The sequence below is a fragment of the Mus caroli genome, chromosome 15, assembly GCF_900094665.2.
Source record: "Mus caroli chromosome 15, CAROLI_EIJ_v1.1, whole genome shotgun sequence".
In the NCBI taxonomy this organism is placed as follows: domain Eukaryota; kingdom Metazoa; phylum Chordata; class Mammalia; order Rodentia; family Muridae; genus Mus; species Mus caroli.
In genome coordinates, this window is record NC_034584.1 from 93905661 (window position 1) to 93929159 (window position 23499).

The 23499-nt window shown below is 48.4% G+C and overlaps 1 protein-coding gene across 3 annotated transcripts in view; it reads left to right on the plus strand.

Moving 5' to 3' along the window:
* Positions 1-20336, plus strand: part of Dip2b (disco interacting protein 2 homolog B) — a 186644-nt gene extending 166308 nt beyond the window's left edge. For all 3 annotated transcript variants that reach the window (XM_029469542.1, XM_029469543.1, XM_029469544.1), the window contains 10 exons: positions 570-679; positions 1099-1229; positions 3165-3333; positions 4088-4258; positions 6193-6254; positions 7561-7618; positions 9298-9372; positions 11064-11241; positions 12702-12825; positions 16093-20336. In XM_029469542.1, coding sequence (XP_029325402.1) covers positions 570-679; positions 1099-1229; positions 3165-3333; positions 4088-4258; positions 6193-6254; positions 7561-7618; positions 9298-9372; positions 11064-11241; positions 12702-12825; positions 16093-16345 — 1331 coding nt within the window. In that variant the 3' untranslated portion in view covers positions 16346-20336. The remainder of the gene's footprint in view (positions 1-569; positions 680-1098; positions 1230-3164; positions 3334-4087; positions 4259-6192; positions 6255-7560; positions 7619-9297; positions 9373-11063; positions 11242-12701; positions 12826-16092) is intronic.
* The last annotated feature ends 3163 nt before the right edge of the window (positions 20337-23499 follow it).

A 23499-nucleotide genomic window follows, 5' to 3' on the forward strand; every position in this document is an offset into this window, starting at 1 on the left:
AGAGCTGGTGACATGGAGGGACCCTGGGACACAGAGCTGGTGACATGGGGGGAGGGACCCTGGGACACAGAGCTGGTGACATGGGGGGAGTGACCTTAGGACACAGAGCTGGTGGCATGGAGGGAGTGACCCTGGGACACAGAGCTGGTGACATGGAGTGACCCTGGGACACAGAGCTGGTGACATGAGGGGAGTGACCCTGGGACACAGAGCTGGTGACATGGAGTGACCCTGGGACACAGAGCTGGTGACATGGAGTGACCCTGGGACACAGCTGGTTTACCTCTGGAGTAGCACTAGCACACTGCTTTTTACCATGCTGTTAGCCATGGAGATGTCTGCTGAAGAAGTCACACAGTATGGAGTTGCGGGTACCCTTTGCCTAGTGGCGTCACAGCCCTGCCTTGCTGAAGATGACTGTCATGAGCTGTGGGACTGGCGACAAAAGCTCAGGCCTTCACACATCCCAGAGCTGGCTCGGCCTTAGGAAGCCATGAAGCGGTGAAAGAGCAATGGTTCCTGTGTTCTAGCATGTCCACTTTATAGCAAATTTTTTCTTTGCTTTGCAGATGACTTACCCAGGAAACGGTTACCTCAGCTATATAAACCGCCCACTCCTGAGATGTTGGCGTATCTTGATTTCAGCGTTTCCACAACTGGCATGCTCACGGGGGTGAAGGTAAGGCAGTACTGCCTGCTCTGTGCTGCTGAGCTGCCAGGCTGCAGTGCACAGCTGTGACCACTGCTGGGGACCTCAGCTGGGGAAGGCCAGAGGCTGTGCCCGATGCCAGTGGGTGATCAAGTGTCCTGGCTATATTTAAATCTGAGCACCAGCTCTTCCGGAGAAAGTTATCCCAGAGGATTTGCACGATGAAGTGCTGGGGCCAGACACTTTAAATAGTAAAGTCAGTTTGCAGCCTTCACTTAGACGCCATGACACTGTCAGCTATGGAGTAGAAACCTGTCTTCTTAGTTTGTGCTTAGGCTATGAAGCAATTAAACCCACACGTGAAGAGAGAGTTGGGGGAGCTGAGGCTGGTGAGCGTAGCTCCTCTGCCCGGGGTGACAGTCCATCCTTCTGTGTCCCTTGCTTCACAGATGTCCCACTCTGCAGTCAATGCTCTCTGCAGAGCCATCAAGCTGCAGTGCGAGTTGTACTCCTCCCGGCAGATCGCCATCTGCCTTGACCCTTACTGTGGACTTGGCTTTGCACTCTGGTGTCTCTGCAGGTAGGATGGAGAAGCCCAAATGTGGGCTTTGGGGGCTGTGGCCACCTCACCCTTCCTTTAGCTCACTTGGCTTGGTGAACTGTGAGGGAAATCCTGCTATTTCCAAAGTCTAAACACCTTGTGTGTTGCTGATGTTTGTTTAGTGTTATCTGAGTTGTTTTTTATTCTCCTCGCTAAGGTTTTTGCCTCCCAGAAAATGGCGCTGTTCCCATACCTGCTTTCTGCTCCATCCTATAATCCTAGTTTTAGAAGCAAAGCCAAGTCAGAAGGCTGATTCTCGGGTGAAGTATGACATGTTTGACAGCCAGAACGTGCCCCCTAGGCTTGGCAGGAAGGGCCTAGTGGAAGGCAGTGACATCATGTGGCTGGAACGCAGCAGTTTGCCCTGACCAGATTGCTTCCTGAGGACTGGCAAGTCCCTGCTCTTTTCACTGCCTGCCAGGAACCCATATCTCAGGCCTGCCTTTCCACTTCCTGTGCAGATCCCAAGAATGTCTCACAAGTACCTGTCACTCCTCCAGCACCCTCCTCCTGTCCCCATCTCCATCTGGATAGTGCTGTCCACCAGGACCCAGAGTAAAAACTTAGGTGTCATCTTCAACTTTCCATCTCCATACCAACTGCATATAATGCTTATTGGTTCAGTTGTTCCAATACCTGTCTATACATTAAAGTTATTTCTGGCACTTGGAAAAATTCAACAAGACCAAGAATGGTAACGTGTACCTGTGATCCTAGAAGTTTTGGAGGCTGAGGCAGGAGAATCATAAGGCAAGCATGATTGTCTAACAACACTCCACCACAAAAAGGGAAAAGGGCTGAGGAGATGCTCAGCACCTAGGAGCACTTATGAGCTGTTACTCTCAGAGGGCTCGTGCTCCCAGCACCCACATGGCACCACCGCTGTCTGTGGCTACAGTAGCATGCCTTTAATCTCAGTGGTGGTTCACACCCTTGATCCCAGCACTTGGGAGGCAGAGGCAGGCAGATCTCTGAGTTTGAGGCCAGCCTGGTCTACAGAGTGAGTTCCAGTACAGCCAGGGCTACACAGAGAAACCCTGACTCAAGAAACCAAAATAAATAGACAGACAGGCAGGCAGACATAAAATGAAATAAAACTTTTCTTGAAAAAGGGGAAGAACAAGGTACCGTGGCTCCCGCCTGTGATTCTAGCCCTTGAGAGACTAAAATGGAAGGTTGCCCAAGGCTTCCTGTTATGGGATCACTGCATCTTCCCCATTTTACATGAAAGACAGATGTTGGGGCCTTTTCTGGACTGAATTGACCCAGACAGACCCTAACTGTGGTTACTGAGCTCTTGGTCCTGGGTTTTTAGGGTTAGCTGTTATGGCTGCAGACCTTCCAGGTGACCCCACATTCCTTCTGTTGCCCTGCTGTACTTACACTTTGTGAGTCAGTCCTCGCCATCCCTTACCCCGAGTACCATCCCTCCCAACTCTCTCCCAGCCTTCGGGGCTTAACAAGTCCACCTCCATGTTGGTTTTATAACAACACAGCCATACTCTAAGGGTAAAAGTCTGGCCTCTGTGTGCCAGCAGCCACCTTTCACAGTTGCTCCAGCCTTTCAGATAAATCTCTGCACTCTGCTCTAGGAATGCCATGTCCACTCCGTACTACATGCTGCCCGTCTGCCTTCCCAGCCCACCCCCACTTCTAGACACTCATTGAGTGCTGCACCCCACCCCTGCTTTCTCAGTCTGAGTGAACTGATTTACTTCTGTGATTTTGGCTCTTCCTGTGAATTTGTGTCACACCTACTGTAGCCTGCCTTGTTTTCTGGTCAAGTGTCTTGTGAGTTATAAAGGGGTGAGAGGAATTGTCAGCCTTGTACTAAAGGCCCTCTGCTGTCTCTGCCCTGCTAGGTACGATGATGCTGAGGGTAAGTGTGTCCACTCTCCACTTCCTTTTTTGCAGTGTGTATTCAGGTCACCAGTCCGTCTTGATCCCTCCTATGGAGCTGGAGAACAACCTTTTCCTCTGGCTCGCCACTGTCAACCAGTACAAGATCAGGGACACCTTCTGCTCCTACTCAGTCATGGAGCTGTGCACTAAAGGGCTGGGGAACCAGGTGGAGGTGCTGAAGGTGAGGAGCAAGCCCAGCGAGTGACCCGACCTTAGAGGGTTGACGGGCAGGCCAGGGCTGCTGCAGGCGGAGCAGGGTACTCAGCATGCCCACTGCCATTTAGCTCGTAAATGGCAGGGACTTGAACGGCCCTCTTCCTAACTTAGTGCATTCTTTCAAAGCTAATTTTATTCTGTGTGGAAAGGGAGAGGATCTATTTATATAACAGTATGTGGGAAACTCACCGCTGGTAGATTCTTCCCAGCAAAATGAGGACCCCAGAACACTGGAGATGAGGCACTCCCTGAAGGACAGGGTCCTTGTTCATGTGTGCATCCAGTGGCTAGGTATGAGGAAGTCACATACTGAATTCCCTCCCTAACAGAGAAATAGCACCCCAAGGACTAACACAGGAGGTGGGGAGCTAGCTGCCTGCAGACTAGGGAATGAGAGAAATGCAAGGGAAGGGGGCTAGAACAGAAGTACAGTGCTGAGAAGAGAAGCCTAAAAGCTTGGGTTTTCGGGTACCCCCCCTTTCTTTTTGTGGAGGTGATGGTGCAATCCAGGGCCTGTGCATCCTAGCCTCATTCTTCCCTCCTCAGCCCCAGAGGAAAGACATGCAGTAGATCGGCTGTAGGTGACAGTACCTAGGCATTTGGTCATTTCCTTTCTGAAAGATACTTTTCTCTGTGTCTGGGACCAGAAGGTGCCACTTGGCTTTTCCAGAACAAGAAGGGATCTTTCTAACCATGTTTCTGGCACCAATTTCTTGCAGACCCGAGGGATCAACCTTTCCTGCATCCGGACCTGTGTGGTGGTGGCAGAGGAGCGGCCCCGTGTCAGCCTCCAGCAGTCCTTCTCCAAGCTCTTCAAAGACATTGGTCTGTCCCCTCGAGCTGTCAGCACCACTTTTGGATCCAGAGTCAATGTAGCAATATGTTTACAGGTAACACCATGTTGATGTGTGGTACTTAATAATTCTATTAGTTCTTATTATGACCCTACGAGTCCCACAGGAATTGAGTCCAAGTTACATGGATTTATTTAATCAGCATTAGCACATTTACTGGGCGATGTTTTGATTTTGCTGTTTAAAAGATTTATTTATTTAATGTATGTGAGCACACTGTTGCAGACACACCAGAAGAGGGCATCAGATCCCATTACAGATGGATGTGAGCCACCATGTGGTTGCTGGGAATTGAACTCACAGCCTCTGGAAGACCAGCCTGTGCTCTTAACCCCTGAGCCATCTCTCCAGCCCCCCTGGGTGATGTTTTTTACACTAGACTGGCCATTTCCCAACTAGACTCCCCAAGTTACTTACTGTTTGAGTCTCACCTGGGTTATTTCTGCTCCATCTGACTGTCCTCAGGAGGCATTTCTCTTGACCACATGCCCTGGTCCATCCTGTCTAATGGAGACCTCCAGCTCTCCTGCCTTCTTTCTCCTTCCTCCCTCGTGGTCCCTACCTGTGACCCCTAAGCCCAGGAACCAAGGCCTTGTCTACTCTATTCTCCAAGTAATTGGCTGTCAGCCACTTTTGTTTAATCAGTCAGAGACTAAAAACAAGCAAAGTTTACACATCATTTGGTGTATGGGGGAAAGTGCTGGTCTTGACTGCAACCAGATCCAGTGTTTAGCATTTTGAAAACAAGCAGTTCCAGACCAGCTCCAGCACCATGAAGTTCTTGTTACTGCTGCTGGGTCTTTGAGACAGAGTTGCCTGACCATGAACTCACAGCAGTCTCCCTGCCTCAGTCTTCTGACCCCCTCAGTAGACTGTGAGGCCTTGTAGTGTCTTCAAGGCCGTGCTGCTCTGCCTGAGACTGGTTCTGCTTGGGCACTGTGGAGATTTAGGTTTTTTATCTTGCCTGCTGCATCTCCTATGTTCTTCTATAAAATGATGCCTTTGTTTGCCCCAGGGTTGGCCTACAGGTCAGCAGATTACTAGGGAAGCACTCAGACAAGGGCAAGCCAGTGGCCTCTATGTGATACTCTCTCCTAGTACAGAGGGCTCCAGGAACCTCCCTGAGTCCTTTTTTTTTTTTTTTTAAAGATGTATTTATTTTATGTATATGAGTACATATAGTTGTACTGTAGCTGTACTGATGGTTGTAGCCATCATGTGGTTGCTGGGAATTTTGAATTCAGGACTTCTGCTCGTTCCAGTTGGCCCCACTCGCTCCAGTGTACACTGTGGCTGTCTTCAGACAGGCCAGAAGAGGATGTCAGATACCATTACAGTTGGTTGTGAGCCACCATATGGTTGCTGGGATTTGAACTCAGGACCTTCAGAAGAGCAGTCAGTGCCCTTAACCTCTGAGCCATCTCTCCAACCCCCTGAGTCCTATTTTAATGTCATTAATTAATTAATTAATATACATCCTTCTTGTCCCCCATATTTTGCCTTCTAAAAATAAAGCTGCACCTTTTGCCATGCTGTTCTGGGTAGATCTAGAACAGTCTGACTTTATGTGCTTGGCAGCTCCTGAGGCAAGTGCATGCATGCAGAGCCAAGGGGGGGGGGGGGAGAGAGGGTGACGAAGACTCTGAGGTCTCCTGTGACCCAGGTCAAGAGGCTTGCAGGAAATGTCATCATGCTTCCCTGTAGAGTCCCATCCTGCCCCTTGTTCTCATCAGTCCCTGCCCTGAGCCCTGGGTAGGGAACTACCCAACCCCCACTCCCCAGGCTTGGTACTGCTTCATTGCTGCAGAGATAGCCAAGAGGTCGCCAGGCCCAAGGCTGCTCCCCACCCCCCTCCCCCCTTTTACGGCTCACTTGGTTAAAGAGAAAGTGAGAGTGCATTTCCCATTTGCGGAACAGAGACAGCTTGTTCAGGCTTTAAATAAACACTGTGCTGGTTTGTTCTTCTTTAGGGAACCTCAGGGCCTGATCCAACAACTGTGTATGTAGATCTGAAGTCGCTGAGACATGACAGGTATGGTGAGCACAGAGCTTGACCTCAACATCAGCACCCCTTGTCCTGTTCTTGTTTACATCTTGAGGGGTGATGCAGGAAGGGAAAGGTGTCTGTCATTAGTAAATGATAGGAATTTTGTTTATGAAAAAAAAAAAGCTTCAGTTCTCACAGTTGCTTCATTGACATTAGCTTTAGGCCTTTGTTGGTTTTTCATCACCCAAGAGGTGGAGTAGGATTTGAAACCCCAGTTTGTTATATAGTCTGAGCTGGCCTAAAACTTACAGCCATCCTCCTGCCTCTGATTCTGCTAGATTATAGGCATGTGGAATCATGCCTGGCTTGCTGTATTGTTCTATAATTAAAATGTAATCTTAGTTTCTAGCTATAAATGTATACTTTTGTGGGGCTGCGTGTGGGGCTCACGCCTTTAACTGTAGCACTCAAGCAGAGGCAGGTGGATCTCTGAGTTCCAGGCCAGCCTGGTCCACATAGCAAGTTCCAGGACAGCCAGAGCTATACAGGGAGACCCTGTCTCAAAAACAAAAACAAAAGAAAATAAACAATAAATAGTGTCTTTGCTCTGCAGTTCAAAAAATGAGCCAGACGTGAGGCCAGGACAGGACTTTGACACAACACTTAATCTGAGTCCATAGTTTGTGAAGCCGCTTTTTCTCTCACTGAGATTTTAAGTTTTGTCCCACAGTGTGATGCTGAGATATGGAGCCCTTTGCACATTAGGCTGGTGGCTAGTCCCCAGTGTGCCCAGGCAGAGATCCCAGGCCACACTCATGCTGGGTGTGTGTGTGTGTGTGAGAGGGCATGCGTGCATGTGTGCGCACCAGAAAACTACCCTAGGTGGTGTTACTTGGTTCCTCAGGGACCATCCACCTTGTTTTCTGGGACAGGGTCAATCTCTGAGACCTGTGGCTTGCCAGTTCTGAGAAGATTGCTATCTGGGCAGCCTCGTAGATTCCCCTGTCTCTGCCTCCCAGCACCGGAGTCATGGACATGCGCCACAGTACTTGGTGTCACGGTTAAGCAGCAGCACTCCACCTGCTGACGTATCTGGTGGCCTGACGGCAGGTCTCCTTCCCTAGAGAGGCTCGCCTCTCGACTCCTGAGACCTCACTGTGCCTGGGAACAGGTTGTTACAGTGGGAGCTGCTGTTGGAGCCTAGTAAACTGTCTGACCCAGAGCATCAAGTGTGTGGAGTGTGAGAAGCTCACTCTAGGAGCAGAGGTGCCAGTTAGACATCCTGAGGAGGTAGCTGCAGTAGTGAACCCCATTTTATAAAGACTAGACATTAACCCCTGTTTCTCTACAGGGTCCGTCTTGTGGAACGGGGTGCCCCCCAGAGCCTCCTGCTTTCTGAATCTGGAAAGGTATTCTCTTCTGCTAGCTGCTGGGGAAGGCTGGGATGGAGAAAGAGGGCTGAAGCCTGAGAGGAGAGTCCTGTCAAGCTTAGAGAAAAGCCCATAGGCTTTACTTACTGGATGGTTTCCGGTGCATGAAGACCAGATGTGCACTTATCTCCATATTGTTTAAATCCCATGGACATAGCCATTCTTACTGATAAGCCAGCAAAGTGGCTAGAGGGGCAGCACCTGAGGAAGCCAGCTCTGTCTGTAAACACTGAAAGTCAGGACGGAGAGAAGCTGCGAGAAAGAGAGCTAGAGAGCTAGCAGCTGCTCTGAGCATCCCTTCACCCCATCCCTCCATCCTCACCACCTCCCCCGCTGTCATCCCTCACCCTGAACTGTCCAGACAGAGGACAGAATTGAGAAGATGTGTCAGGGTCCTGCCTAGGAATCCTGAGGCAGAGAAGAAAGGAACCCAAAGGAGACCCTGCCTACTCTCCAGCATAGGTCACAACACAGGGGCGTGTGTGGGCTGCGTGTGGACTGTGTGTGGGCTGCGTGTGGACTGCGTGTGGGCTGCGTGTGTGGGCTGCGTGTGTGGGCTGCGTGTGGGCTGTGCCTTTCATTGCTCATGTCTGCAGTTGGGAGCACGTGGAAGCAGGAATATCACGTCATGAGGGCAGCCGAGGCTACCCTTTATTCCCTTCCTCTAGGTTTTAGATACTTAAACCTGGGTAGTAAGTCTCAGGCTTTAGAAACCCAAGCTACCCAATGGAGGAGCTGAGAAAGCACCCAAGGAGCTGAAGGGATCTGCAACCGTATAGGCGGAACAACATTATGAACTAACCAGAACCCCGGAGCTCTTGACTCTAGCTGCATATGTATCAGAAGATGGCCTAGTCGGCCATCACTGGAAAGAGAGGCCCATTGGACACACAAACTTTATATGCCCCAGTACAGGGGAACGCCAGGGCCAAAAAGGGGGAGTGGGTGGGTAGGGGAGTGGGGGGTGGGTATGGGGGACTTTTGGGATAGCATTGGAAATGTAAATGAGGAAAATACTTAAATGAAAAAAAAAGAATCCCAAGCTAAAAAATTAACAGGGCAAGAGACAGTAACCAAAATGGCTGAATGACTCTCTTGCCTGTTTGCCCAGAATGGTCCTTGTCCATAGTAGGCAAGTGGCTTACTGCTGAACTACACTCCTACCCTGGAATCATCCGTGGGCCCAGACAGCACATGTTTCTTTTCCCTCCTATTGTGGCTCCCCACTGCAGTCTGAGCTCCCTGTGGAGTGGTCTCCAGGTTCTCCTCCTAGTTTATCTTGGGAAAGGCTTACCCAAAAGGGAATGGCTGAGTTACTTACCAGAGTCTTGCTGTTGTGGCCTTGAGCAGAGGTTTCTCAACCCTCTGAAGAGATGGCAGTCTGGATCTGTGTTCTAGCTTCAGAGTGGGACTCACTGGTCCTCCATCTCCACTAAGATGAGAAAGATTGACCAGGAACAAACAGAAAAGCACTTCAGGACCCTTTGAGTGATGGCTGCTTCATCAGCTCTTGCCATTTCTAGTCCAGTTCCTAGAAGTCATTGGTTGATTGCAGGATTTGGGGTTAGAAGCCATGCCTCAGAGCAGTAAGCTAAGCCACAGCCACAGGCACAAGGCTTGGTTGAACTGAGTATTTGTATTTCCTCGTTGATTCTTAGATCTTACCTGGAGTAAAAGTAGTTATTGTCAATCCTGAGACCAAAGGACCTGTCGGAGACTCTCACCTGGGAGAGGTAGGTGTGAATCTCCCTGGAGACTCTCTCTTGGGAGAGGTAGGTGTGAATCTCCCTGGAGACTCTCACCTGGGAGAGGTAGGTGTGAATCTCCTTGGGACTTGCACTTGGGAGAGATAGTCGTGAATCTCATTTTCACTTTGAAATCAGCTGATTGTGAAGTCACACACTGAGCCAACAGAACTGGACTCCACTCCATTCCCTCTATTGGGAATCCTGGATTTTTGGAAAGCTAGCGATGGAAAGGGGCAGAAGGAGGAGGCTGAGTCTGGAATGCAGCCTGGTTAGAAATAGTCTCAGATTTGTTCACTGCTGTCCTCTTACCTGAAAGCAAACTGGCCAAATCCTGCCTGCTCCCACCTGTGAAGGGCTGGGACTGCAGGGCCCCATGCATGCATTTTAAAATACTCATAAATGTTATACTCCTCAATGTGTTGGGTTTGCTTTAGTGTGGGAATCTTCTTAAGCCTCTCTTCCACTCTTTTCCCACATCTTTGAGGAAAGCTGATGGAGCCGTAGTTTAATGGGGGGGAGTCTTGGAAGTGTAGGTGCCAGAGAGCCACCTCTGCCACCACCTTAGTTGTAGTGAAGAGACACCATGACTAAGGCAACTATTACAAGAGAAGACATTTAGTTGGGGGCTTGCTTACAGTTTGAGAGGTTTAGTCCATTATCATCATGGCAGGGTATATGGCAGCATGCAAGCAGCAGGCACTGGAGCAGTAGCAGAGAGGAGAGCGGCATCCTGACTGTAGGCAGAGAGAGATTCTGGGCTTGGTCTAGGCTTTTGAAAGCTCAAAGCCTACCCTCCAGTAAGGCCACACCTCTTAACCCTTCTAATCCTTTTGCATAGTGCAACTCCCTGGTCAGCCTAGGGGCTGTTCTCATTCCTACCACACAGCTGGTTACAAGCCTGTCAAGGTCAGACTGTTTGCTCTGTTTTAGTGATAATGACATGCACCTCACATAGAGAATAGGACCTTTGTGACAGTTAAATTCATTTTACCTGTATCTGCAGTACACAAAAGCTGTCAGGGTTTCACAAGCCTAGTGGCTGGTGCCATCCTCTTGCCAGCTGTCACCCTGTAGACGTTGCAAACTCAGTGTCCTGTGGTATTATCCACAAAGCTTTGTGCCACAGTTACACCACAAGTGTAGAACCATGCCTTAGTGCTTCTGTGGAACTCTGGAAGCTGGTGGGAAATGAATCAATGAGGCAGTGCAACCTAGTGGTTAAGAGCACAGCCTCTGGCACCAGCCACCAGGGTAGAGGCTCCTTTCTAGTCTACATCTTAGGGAAATCTTTAGGCTTGTCTTTCTATCTATATAGTGAAAATAACAACCATGTGGCCACAACCGATGGAGAGCAAGCCAGCTAAGTCCCTCATAGAGTAAACACGAGATAAATGTTAGCTACATGCTGTTGTGGTCGCATTGTTAATGTGAAAATGACTTAGTTTGGTTTTTTTTGTTTTTTGTTTGTTTTTTTTTAATCTCTGAGTAGCCCTGGCTGTCTTGGAACTCACTCTGTAGACCAGGCTTGCCTCGAACTCAGAAATCCGCCTGCCTCTGCCTCCCGAGTGCTGGGATTAGAGGCGTGTGCCACCATGCCCAGCTAGTTTGTTTTTTTAATTCAAATAATCTGTCCCAGAGGAACTGAACTAATGCAGTCATCTTTCCTTCTCCTATAGATCTGGGTGAATAGCCCCCATACCGCCAGTGGCTACTATACCATCTACGATAGCGAAACTCTTCAAGCTGATCATTTCAATACCCGTCTGAGCTTTGGAGATGCTGCCCAGACACTCTGGGCCCGGACAGGATACCTCGGGTTTGTCCGCAGGACTGAGCTCACTGCAGCCACTGGAGGTATCTTCTAGCCCTGTTCTCTCCCAGCTGCCTTGTTCATATCATTGGAAAGCTTATTCGGGCTGCCTTGGGGTATAGAGGCCCTCCCTCTCTGTGCTTCTAGAACATATAGTTGAAGTAACAACACTCATTTGAAGTAGCCTTTGATCTTAGAGGTCTATCTGGAAGAGAACCCCTTCAGACTGCCCCGCGTATCATAGGACAGGGTATTAGAGCAGCTCGTAACCCCAGAGATTCTCCTGAGGATTAGCAGATGCCCTAGGCAGCATAGAACTCTCTTAGGGTTGGCACTCAGTGCTGACCAAGCTCCTAGGACAGGGGAAATAGGAACATGCACAACCCATGAGAGGGAATTGGGGGGTGTTGTTGTTGGCCCTGGCTGGCCTCAGACTCACAGAGATCCACCTGCCGCTGTGTCTGGAGTGCTGAGACTAAAGGTGTGTGCCACCATGCTTGGCCTGAGAATTGCTTCTGAAGTGGATCCAAGCCTGCTTATTGGCAGTGCTCTGTCAGAGAGTTCCCAGATGCTCACTGCAGTTTGTGTCTGTGCTTTCTGCTGCCCACCTTCCTGGCTGGCGCTGGAGCTGTGTAAACCACTCACCGCTCTATGGAAGAGCTGATAGAGAACACCCTGGACCATCAAAGCCCCGGCTGTCACCCTGTAGACGTTGCAAACTCAGTGTCCTGTGGTGTCACCCTAACTCAGTATCCTGAGGTGTCACCCCAAACGCAGTGACCTGTGGTGTCACCCAAACTCAGTGTCCTGTGTCCGCAGTTAGAGGATCTACAGCTCTTTGAGAGGACCCAGGATCAGTTCCCAGCCCCCACATCAAGTGGTCCACAACTGTAACTTGATCTCTAGGAAATCTAATACCTTCTCTATCAAGTGGTTCATAACCACCTGGAACTCCTGGAACTTCTGGAGAGAATCCAATACCTTTTTCTGGATTCTGAGGGCACTACCTACACTCATATGTGCACATATAAACACACACATACATACAAATAAAACTAAGAAGAAGCCATTGTGTAGATCTGGACAGATAGCTCAGTGGTTAAAACACTGGTTGCTCTTCCAGAGGACCCAGGTTTGATTCCCAGTACCTACACGGCAACACACACTGTAACTCCACTCTTTTTTTCTTTTTTCCGAGACAGGGTTTCTCTGTGTAGCCCTGGCTGTCCTGGAACTCACTCTGTAGACCAGGCTGGCCTCAAATTGAGAAATCCACCTGCCTCTGCCTCCTGAGTGCTGGGATTAAAGGCGTGCTCCAAGCAGACTCAGTGATGTGTCCCTCATAGCAGTCATTTATCCTGACCTCTATCTCATGGAGCAAGTAGACCTTTTGGAGTTTTCCCAGTCGCAGCCAGCTAGCTGACTGGTGTCCCCAACCCCGTGCTCTTAATGCTAACACCTTATTGTACGTGTGGCGGTCTGAGCCTGTTCCTCGTCCTTTCAGAACGTCATGACGCCTTGTATGTGGTGGGTGCGCTGGATGAGACACTGGAGCTGAGAGGATTACGATACCATCCTATTGACATAGAGACCTCCGTGTCCCGAGTCCACAGGAGCATTGCTGAATGGTAAGTTCCTTTACAACTTGTTCTCACTTCAGCTTTAGTGATGATGAAATTGTTCTGGTCAGTCAGCCATCTGTGCCAGTGCCACCTGCCCATGCGGCACCCTCAAGAGTAAGACAAACTTCCATCTTACTGCACAGTCCATGCTGGTCTCAATCAAGTGTGCGTTACACACTGAGTCAGGCGCCCTGACATTCAATCTAATGACGGCTTCACCTCCCACACTTCCCCGTGCTTCCTGACTATAGTCCACGGTGGTCTCAGTTGCCAGAGCCACTGTGGAGCTGAGTCAGTGTGTAACGCACACTCGCATAGGCAGAAGCATCAGCAGGGCACCTGACTCTAGGAAGTCACACAGTGTGAGAGGGATGGCAGTGACTTTAAAGATGGTGGCCCAGCAGGGAAGGAGTTTACCACCAAGCCTGAACCCACACGGTAGAAGGAAAGAATCGACTCCCACAGGTTGTCCTCTGTCCTCCACGTGGGGCTGTGGCATACACACATGCTTCCTTTTCCATGCATAACAAACAACGGCTACAAAAAGTTACTGAGAAGAAGGCTCACCTCCCTCACTTCCCCGTGCTTCCTGGTTGCCAAAAGCATCAAACCAGGATGTGCTTTTTCAACTGTCGGAGGGAGGGAGACGGTGAAAAAGACTGGGTTACCATCCAGCCTGGCTCTTTCATTGAAGGTACTTGCCTGAATTTCCCTTATCAGGGGTTATCCTACCTCATACTGATGGGAAGTTCATTAAAATTAAAACTGTGTTTTACCTACTGATTCTCTTTCTGGGTTTTATATGTTTGTTTTTCTTTTTAACTAGTGTGTCTCTGTACATGTCACATATACACAGGTACCATGGAGTGCAGAAGAGGGTGTTAGATCCCCTGCACTGCAGTTACAGGTGGTCTGAGCCACCCAACAGATAGTTGCTGAGGTCAGAGCTCCCAGCCCTTGGGTTTTTTTTGGTTTTGTTTTGCTTTTTTGTTTTTTGTTTTTTTTTTTTATTAGGGATTTATTTATTTATTGTATGTAAGTACACTGTCACTGTCTTCAGACACACCAGAAGGTTGTGAAGGTTACAGATGGTTGTGAACCACCATGTGGTTGCTGGGATTCGAACTCAGGACCTCCAGAAGAGCAGTCAGTGCTCTTAACCGCTGAGCCATCTCACCAGCCCCTCTCCCATCCCTTGTAAGAGCAGGAGTTCTCCTAGCACCAAGCCATCTCTCCAGCCCCTCACTCTTGGATCTGTTTGTCTGTTTCGTGACAGGGTTTCTCTCCATAGCCCAGGCTGTTCTACAACTCATTTTATAGACCAGGCTGGCCTCAGACTCACAGAGATCCACCTGCTTCTCCCTCCCAAGTGTTATTCTTGGCTGTTTCTTCTCCTGTGTCCTCTCCAGTTTGTCCCCTATTGCATAACCATGGTTTCTACAATAGATACACATGCTTCCCAAATGCCCCTTTATTTAAGGACAGTCTTGCCTGGCAGGACTAGAGAGGCCGATGCAGGGACTCTAGAGTTCCAGACTAGCCTGGGCCACCCAGGGAAGAGACCTGTCTCAAAACACACAAAAAAGGGTCTTTCAGCTTGCATGGGTTAGAGTCTCTCCCCAGATTTAAACAAGATTAATTAAAGCAAGAACATCTTTTGTTTTAAGATTTATTTATTTATTTCTTATATGTGAGTACACTGTTGCTATCTTCAGACACACATCAGGGAATATCAGATCCCCATTACAGATGGTTGTGAGCCACCATGTGATTGCTGGGAATTGAACTCAGGATCTTTGGGAGAGCAGTCACTGCTCTTAACCCCTGAGCCCTCTCTCCAGCCCAGCAAGAACATCTTGACATGAAGAATTTTTTGGAAAACATGTAAGGAAGTTGGTGCCATAACAGATTTTAGATATTTGACTTTATTACAACCAAATATTACTTATAGCTATATTTAATAATCGGAATCATTTTAAATATCAGTTGAGCATTGTATATCGAAAGCCAGTTCAGTCCTTTTGGTGTTGTGATCTGCTTGGTGAAACTTATATTGCAAAGAACAGAAATTGTGTTCAACGAAGTTTAAATAAGCCAAATACGATGGCACACACCTTTAACCCCAGTACTTGGTAGTCAGAAGCAGATGGATCTCTGAGTTCAAGGCCAGCATGGTCTACAAAGGTGTCACCAGAATAGCCAGGGCTACACAGAGAAATTCTGTATTGGGAAGGGGAGCTTAAGTAAAGTCGGTCATACTGGCTCAGCTGAGCTACAGAGAGACTATCTCAGACAAACAACACTTAACACTGAAGAGTTAGTAGAAAGAACTTGGCCCTTCTGTAAATGCCCTGAGTCTCAGAATAGGTTACAAACAAGGTCCAGGCACACCATTAGGAATGGCTGCCTCTCCGGCCTCTGGGGCTGTGAACCCGGTATCCAGTCCCTCCTTCCTGAGCGGCTGCTTTGTCTTCCCTCCAAATTCCAAACTGTCACACACTTGTGTCCTCAGCTCGGTAATCCCACTCTCAGACTCCTAGAAAATGCTGGAAGGCTTGGCAATCGGCTATTTACATGAATGGCTGCTGGCCTCTGACTGACGGCCAGGAGAACCAGGGTTCTCAGGGAAATGGGTTAAGTATCAGAAGAAAGTACAAAAGACGGGGCCAGCAAGATAGCGCCGCTCAGGAAGGAACGTTGTTCCACCAGCAAGTTGTTCAGGAACAGAGGACGCGAGGACAAGCCCCAGAAGCACACTGGAGGGAGAGAGCCGACTGCCCCACCTGCTCCCAACTCTTCTTTTTTTTTTTAATTTTTAAAGATTTATTTATCATTATATCTAAGTACACTGTAGCTGTCTTCAGACACACCAGAAGAGGGCATCAGGTCTCATTATGGATGGTTGTGAGCCACCATGTGGTTGCTGGGACTTGAACTCAGGACCTTCAGAAGAGCAGTGAGTGCTCTTAACCACTGAGCCGTCATCTCTCCAGCCCTGCTCCCGACTCTTCACACCCCATACATAGTGCATGCATCTTCCCCAGAAGGAACTGCAGAGATGGCTTACCCACTAAGAGCCCTTGGTGCTCTTGCAGAGGACCTAGGCTCTGTTCCCAGAACCCACGTTAGCTCACACCCAGCCAGTTCCAGGGACTCCACATTCTCTTCTGACCTCAGGCCCTCCATGCGCATGTGCACTTACACCCACACTGGTAAAATCAAAATGAGATTGTGTAAAGGATGGACGTTAACTGAGTGTCATTGGCATTTCAGTGCTGTGTTCACGTGGACCAACTTGCTGGTGGTCGTTGTGGAACTATGCGGCTCTGAACAGGAAGCCCTGGACCTGGTTCCTCTCGTGACCAATGTGGTCCTGGAAGAGCATTACCTCATCGTGGGTGTTGTGGTTGTCGTGGACCCAGGCGTTGTCCCCATCAACTCCAGAGGAGAGAAGCAGAGGATGCACCTCCGAGACAGCTTCCTAGCCGACCAGTTAGACCCTATCTATGTGGCTTACAACATGTAGCCAGCACTGGAGGGACCGCAGGGAAGACCTGTGGCTAGGAGCAGGCTTTCAGCTGACATGAAGATGGCCCCAGCACAGCCTTCATCTCATCCTGTGGAATTCTGACGTCACAGAACACCCAGGAAAGGGGATTTCTGTGGTAGCACCGAGAACACGTTAGCAGTCTGTCAGACCTAAGCTCTGGCATGTGCGACAGCACGTTACTAAAGCAGTTACATGCATGTTGCGCTACCCTCATCTGGTATAGAGACCTGCATTTTTACCTAACCTTCTAGACTCCTGAAAGGGAGTTAAATGAATTCACATGAAGGGGTCGCCTGAGTCCTGCAGTTCCCCACTCTGTACTGTATTTTGCCATTTCCCGTAGTCAGGTGTCCTGCAGGGTTTCTTCACATGAAGCTGCCAAGCTTGATCAGCCCATAAGCAAAATCAAATAACCCACGTGAGAACTGCTTTGTGTGTCTAACTCTCGGTTATAAGCATTCTGACCAGTGTTTAAACGTGTAAATAAGAACACACATAGTTCAACTAAAGAACCAGGCAGCCCCCTGCTTAACTGCAGCCTGGATAGCTGAGCTGCTGCTGAGGGCACGCCGTGTGGGACGGCTGGCCTGGCAACATAGAGCCCTCAGTGGGATGGTCTAAAACTAAAGCTGCCTGTGCTTGTTTGTAAAGCTTATACTCCCAGAATTAGCCTGAGCTTCTAAGAATTCCTCAACCCATTCCTCTAAGCTGAAAAGCACTCTTGTTAGAATTTAGACCTAACTAAGATTCATCAGTTCCTAACCTACTTTGCAGAAGTGCAACAGTTCACTCAGGCCAGTGTTGAAACTCTTTCACACCCTGAGTGACTACGGGAGAACTGCCAGCTTCCGCTTCTCCGTGCTCTGTGTCTGCGGTTTACATATAGATGGTCCCCCTGGAAACTGAGGCGTGAGCTCTTCCTCAGAAGTCTGTGAGGGTGAATGCTAAAGGCTGGGAAGGGAGTGGGCTAGCCAGCTCATGGAACGTAGGCCGCATCCGCACGTCTGACCTGTAACCGGTGTGGCTGCCATAGTAGTCAGGCTGCTCTGAGACAGGGAAGTCTGATCTCCACAGGAAACTCTTGTGAAGTAACTGGTGCCTGAGGTGCACTCAGTGTGGGACTGAGCTTGGCTTCTGGCTCAGTTTCCATTTTTTGGTCTGAAACTTCATGTATTTGAATATAGTTAAATTTTATTATTTTTTTCTTACAGAAATATTTTTAAAAATTAAAGAAAATCTCAAGTGAAAAAAGAATTAACCTGTTAAATCAGAATGGTTCTCTTTGACCCGTTCTGGTCTATTGTGTAAATATTTATTTAGACTATTTTGATAATACATATTATTTACCCCACTGTAACATCCTGTAAACTAAATGCGTTTTTAAGCAATTTTTAAGACTTGTAATTACCCTAAAAATAAGGTTTATTAAGCCAAGACCAGACTTTTGAGCAGGGCAGCATCAGTTTCACCATGTGGCCTCTGTGCCCCCTTCTCCATAGTCCTCTTCCTCTGATCATGCTCCACAGAAAGAAGGCCTCTGCTGCCACCTCGGGCGGTGCACTTGGGATGCGGTTGGTTCTCACTCAGTGAGGGAGATGTTGGGGTGGGGTGTACAGGAAGGGCAGAGCGACATCCCTTCTCAGGACTGAGTCCTTTACAAAGGAAATGGCTTGTGTATTTTGAAAGTCTTAAAACTAATTATTGTTTTGCTTTTTTTTTTTTTTTTGAAACAGGGTCTTTTGATATATTCCAAGCTGTCCTCCTTCCCCTCCTTGGTTACAGGTGTACTCTGCCATGTGTAGCTCTTAAAACGGCCCGTGGTACCTGCTAAGTAGAGCAAGGCCTGGGTATCAAACAGTTCCGTGTTAACAGTCCCTAAATTCTAAGGTCCTTGAATTTGAAGGAAAAACCTTTAGGCCAACTCTGTCTTGGCTGATAACTCTTACAATGCACGTTATTAACTTGGTGTCACTACCCAGGACACATTGTCTATAGTAAATGGAATGTGAGCCACATCTGTACTTTAAACTTTCCTAATAACTGTGTTAAACAAGAACAACAAGAAAGGTCTCCTTGTGTAGCCCTAGCTGCTTATAACTCGCTCTGTAGACCTGGCTGCTGTCAAACTGGAGGTCCTCCTCCCTCCGCCTCCGGAGGGCTGGGGCTAAAGGCACGCAGCACCAAACCCAGCTAAGTACAGCGGCTAGACATTTCTTAAAGCATAGGATAGTGGTTTTAATATGTTTACCAAAAGTAGTATTTCTTTGATATAAAATCATTGAGCTGTTTCGGGTTCCCTCTAAAAGTTCGGGAATCCTATGTGAATTTAGTTCGGACTAGCCGTTTCAGGTCTCGGTGGCAGAGCCTGGCTAGTGACTACCATGTTGGTCAGTGCGGCCAGCCATCACTCCTTCAAGCACAGTTCTGAATCCAGTCCATCCATCCAATGGGCCAGCTCCCAGCCAGCCATTCCCAGATCATCTTCTTAAAGACAGTGCTAGAATAGAACACGGGGCCTGTGCGTGACAAACGCCCTACTACTAAGCTCGTCCTTAGTAGCCCAGGCTGGTCTAGAACCTCTGGTCTTCTTTCTCTGTCCCCAGTACTGAAATTGCAGCAGACACCTTCATGCCTTGCCCAGGCTTCTAGTCTTTTCCTCCGTCTGGTGATGACTACTTTTTTTTTTTTTTTCTGTTGCTTTTCTTTGAGTCCATCCCCCAAAGTCAGCCTTTACTAGTAGAGGAACAAGACCTGAGCGCTGTCCCTGGGGAACCTCACTAGTCAGTCNTTCGCCTTGATGGGGCTTGTGATGGACCCGAGGNCTACCTCAGACTTGAGTCTGTTTCCCCTTGATAGCATCATGGTTCTGGCCTTTTCCACATTCAATGGAGGCTTCATGGTTGTTCTGACAATGAAAGCAGTCCTGGAGATCCCATTATTAATAAAACAAAAAGGCCTGCAGAGATTCCTGACCACTGAACATCGGGGCAGGAAGGGGGGCCAAGAGTAAACCCCATCTTGATTACAAGAGAAAATTTTTTTCTTTTTGTTTTCGTGTCTGTGTGTGTGTGTGGAGGGGGGTGCACATTTACTGTATAGCCTTTTTGCTGGCCCTCAAACTTGATGCTCTTGCCTCAGCCTTCCAGTGCTGAAATTTGAGGCTGCTGCAACCAGCCATACCTGGCAAGAGCAGTCTTCTAATCTGGAAACCTGTGAACCCTCAGCCCTCAAGAGAGGGCCCGAGATGGATCAGGGAGTTCTAGCTGCACACATCCCGAGCGCCTGAGCCCTCAGAATGCCCACCATGCACACAGAGACTCCATTCTCCCCAGGACAAAGTCCTCTGCTGTTGGGGACCATGGCCTGTCTCCTCACCTTAGTCCCTGGGCGCTTGCTTATTGGTCTCCTGGAATCTCAAAGGGCCTGAGGCCTTAGGCTCCTTTAAGGTCTCTATCCCAAGCATGGTGCTCAATATCTTGGCCAAATAAGTTACTTTCCTTGAATATCCAGGAATTTTAAACTAAAGCAATGAGTTGTCTGTCACCTTGCCCTGAAACTCCAGCGTAACCTGCCTTAGTGTTCCTTGTGTTGTCTGCTTTGATGTAAAACCACGGATGTGTCGAGGCAGAGGCTGCAGTCCTCTGTGCACACAGTAGGCCTTTGCTTTACCATTCAACAGTTCGGACTTAGGCATGTGTAGATGGGTCCTTAGATTCGTCCCGAGGAAGAGACTGCAAAGACACATGAAGATTTCTGATCCTAAATGCTGTTTTGTTTACTTCCTGTCAAGATATCAACCCCTGTCCAATTCAAACTATAGTACTGTGTAATTATGTATAAAGGTTTTTTTATTTATTTGAAATTAGGTTAGATATACATTTTTAAATTTAACATCTGGCTGGACAGTGTTCTATTAACTCATTGAATGTGTTTCCTTTGTCTTGTGTTAATAAATATTGATGCTTGATTATGGTTAATCCTTCAAACATTGGGTGGAGCTGGGTGGTGTTGGGATAGAAGCATGGGCTTCCACTAAGCCTTTGCTCTAACTGGAGCCACGCCCCCTTTCCTGGATTAATTGAACACAACTTCAGACTGTAAGGTGAGAAGGTGACTCAACAGCCAACTAAGGAGAGTGCTCCAGAGCAGGCACAACGAAGGACACTGGGTCAAGGGACAGTAGACCCTTAATTTGAACTTTGCAAGCCAAGAAAGTGGTTGTCAGAAATTTTATTTTTTTAACCTTGGGGTGTCTTTTCACATTTGGGGGGGGGGTTTGTTTGGTTTGTTTTTTTTAAAGATTTATTTATTTATTCTGCCTGCGTGCCAGAAGAGAGCACCAGAGCTCATTACAGTTGGTGTGAGCCACCATGTGATTGCTGGGAATTGAACTCAGGACCTCAGGAAGAGCAGCCAGTGCTATTAACCCCTGAGTCCTCTCTCCAGCAGTAATTGTTTCTTTTTTAAGTAATTGGTTTGTTTTCTTAAGGATTTACTTGCTGTTTTTTATCTTTATCAGCTTTTTGTCTGAGCAAACACTGAGTGCTTGCCTGAGGAACCAGAAGGCAGTGAATCCCATGGAACTGGGTAGGGATGGTTGTGGGCCAGGAACCAAGCCTGAGGCTCTGAGAGGGCATCAGGCTGTCTTATTAAAGGCCAAGCTGCCTCTAGCCCCTTGACCCCCATCCTCAGTGTTATCACATTTGTATTTATTTTGGGGGTAGGAGGAGCTTGCCTGTGTGCAGGAGTCAGTTATCTTTGCACCATGGGAGTCTTGGGGCTTGGCTGTTAACACTTCCTCGGCTGCTCCCTCTGAGCCTGTGTGTGGCACTTGTGCTTTTAAGACCTGGGTTGCAGGCTGTGTCTTCTGCCTTGAGCTGGATGGGGCTTCGGGCTTGCCTGTGGTGAGGCATTGTTTGCTCTGGCATTTCCTGGTCTTAGAGGGGTGGCTTGCGTTTGCAGTGTGGACCCCGCTGTTTTGGCACTGAGGACCCTCCCTGATTTAACACTTAGCAAGTGTTACACAGCAAGCACAGACTCTTAAGTCCTGAAGAAAAAGGAGAGGCCTGCGTCAGGAGCAGGAACAAGTCATGACATGTAAGGACAGTGAGGGGTAGAGGGGATGGTGACAGCATGCTAGACAGTCCAGGTGGACGGGAGTCACCAGCTGGGTCCAACTTAGGTGGTTTTAGTGGTGGTGGTGGTGGTGGTTTCTTTGGTTTTTTGTTTTGTTTTTGATGTTTGAGTCATGGCCTCCAGCCCAGGCTGACCACAAAACCCATTATGATCCTCGTACCTCACCCTTCCGAGTTCTGGGGTTAGAGTTGCCATTCCTGGCCTAAACTTAGTTGTGAAAGATGACACAGGTAGGAGAAAAACAGGCAGGAAAAGCAAGCTGATATGTACTTGTACCACCATCCAGCACTGGGGACATAGGAGTTCGAGTTTGCCCTCAATGACATAGCAAGTTCAAAGCCAGCCTGGTGTACATGAGACCTGCTCTCAAAAAAAGTATATTTTGAGAACCAAGTTATTAGAATTGGTATGGTGAGAATATGTGATATGGTGATAAGTTGATATGGTGGCTAGTAGCATGGACTCCCGCTGATTGCTATTTCTGAATCAGCTAAACATTGGAAGGACTCCAACATCGCGTTCCTACAGATTTGCCATCCACTCACTGGCCAAGGAATGGCAGCTCTGTCCCCAGAGCTTCAGTCATACCTGAGAGCTTATGCGGGCATGTGATACCTGTAGCCTGCTCTGACCAACATGTAGAAGATTCCCTAGGGAAGGAACTGAATGTTAAGTGCCATAATCGGTGATGTCAATAACTGGTTTGCTTATAGAATTCATGGACACAGTGACCAATAGTTGTCCTCCATCAGGTAGCATTAGCGGAGCCAGAAAGGAAGCTGCAGAGATTACAGAGTGAGAGAGGACCACGACTTGGGATGTAGAAAGGGGAGGGAGACACAAGCAAAGGTTATTTCCCCTGTGTCCCAACAACCAAAGTATGCGAGCTGAAACAGAAAGGAGTGACTTGAACTGGACATGGTAGCACATGGTGTTTATCCAGTTACCTGGCAGGCAGAAGATGGACAGTCACCTAAGACCAGGAGTTCAAGGCTAGCCTGGGTAACATGGCAAAAACCCTGACTAATAAAAGGATGAGTTGTAGTGGTGGTGGCAGGGGTTGGGGGTGTGGAGGACTTCTTATTACAGGACAGTTGAAGGCAGTATACAAAATGTCAAGCTCTGCTAAGTGTGTTGCTCTGGAACTGGTGCCTAGAAAGCCACTGGGTCACTCTCAGGCATGCTGTTACGGTTGGGACAAACTAGAAAGTTCTTTCCTGAGGTCCATTCACTTTTAGTGAGACTTTTTAAAAAATTCTTTTACTGTTTCTAATTGGAGGGAGGGGGCATGTGCAGGCAGGTACTGTTGGAGGCCAAAAGTGTCCGGTTCCCCTGGAGCTAGAGTCGTAGGAGCTTGTGAGTCACCTTCGTGGGTGCTGGGGGTTGAACCCGGCTTCTCTGAGAGCAGCACATACTCAAACCACTAAGCCATTTCCTCTGCACAAGTCAAACATGAATGGTCAGTGACTTGACATATGTTAAATGTATCCCGTGTATAAAGTCATTATGAAAAGAAGTGGAGACAGTGTGGGGGGAGGGGCTGGAGAGATGCTTATGTGGTTGAGAGTGCTGGTTGATCTTCCAGAGGACCTGGATTCAGTTTCTAGCACCCGTACGGCAGCTCACAAACATCTGTAACTTGATTCCCAGGGGATCCAACATCCTCTTCTGGATTCTTACATGCACTAGGCACACACACAAGCATACTCAGATACTTAAAATGGTAATTTTAGCAATAAGTCAAATGGTGCTGCCTTTCAAGCAATTGCTTTTGGCTCTTGGTACATCTTATTTCCTTACCCATGGAGTAAAGACTCTTATCAAATTTAAAAAAACATTTGGAGTGGCTTGGTGGGTAAAGTCACTTGCTGCCAAGTCTGACCACCTGAGATTCATCCCCAGGACATGGAAGGAGAGGACCAACTTCCTGAAAGTTGTCTCCTGAGCCTCACATGTGTTAGGGATATATTATTAGACAGGCTGACTAGTTGACA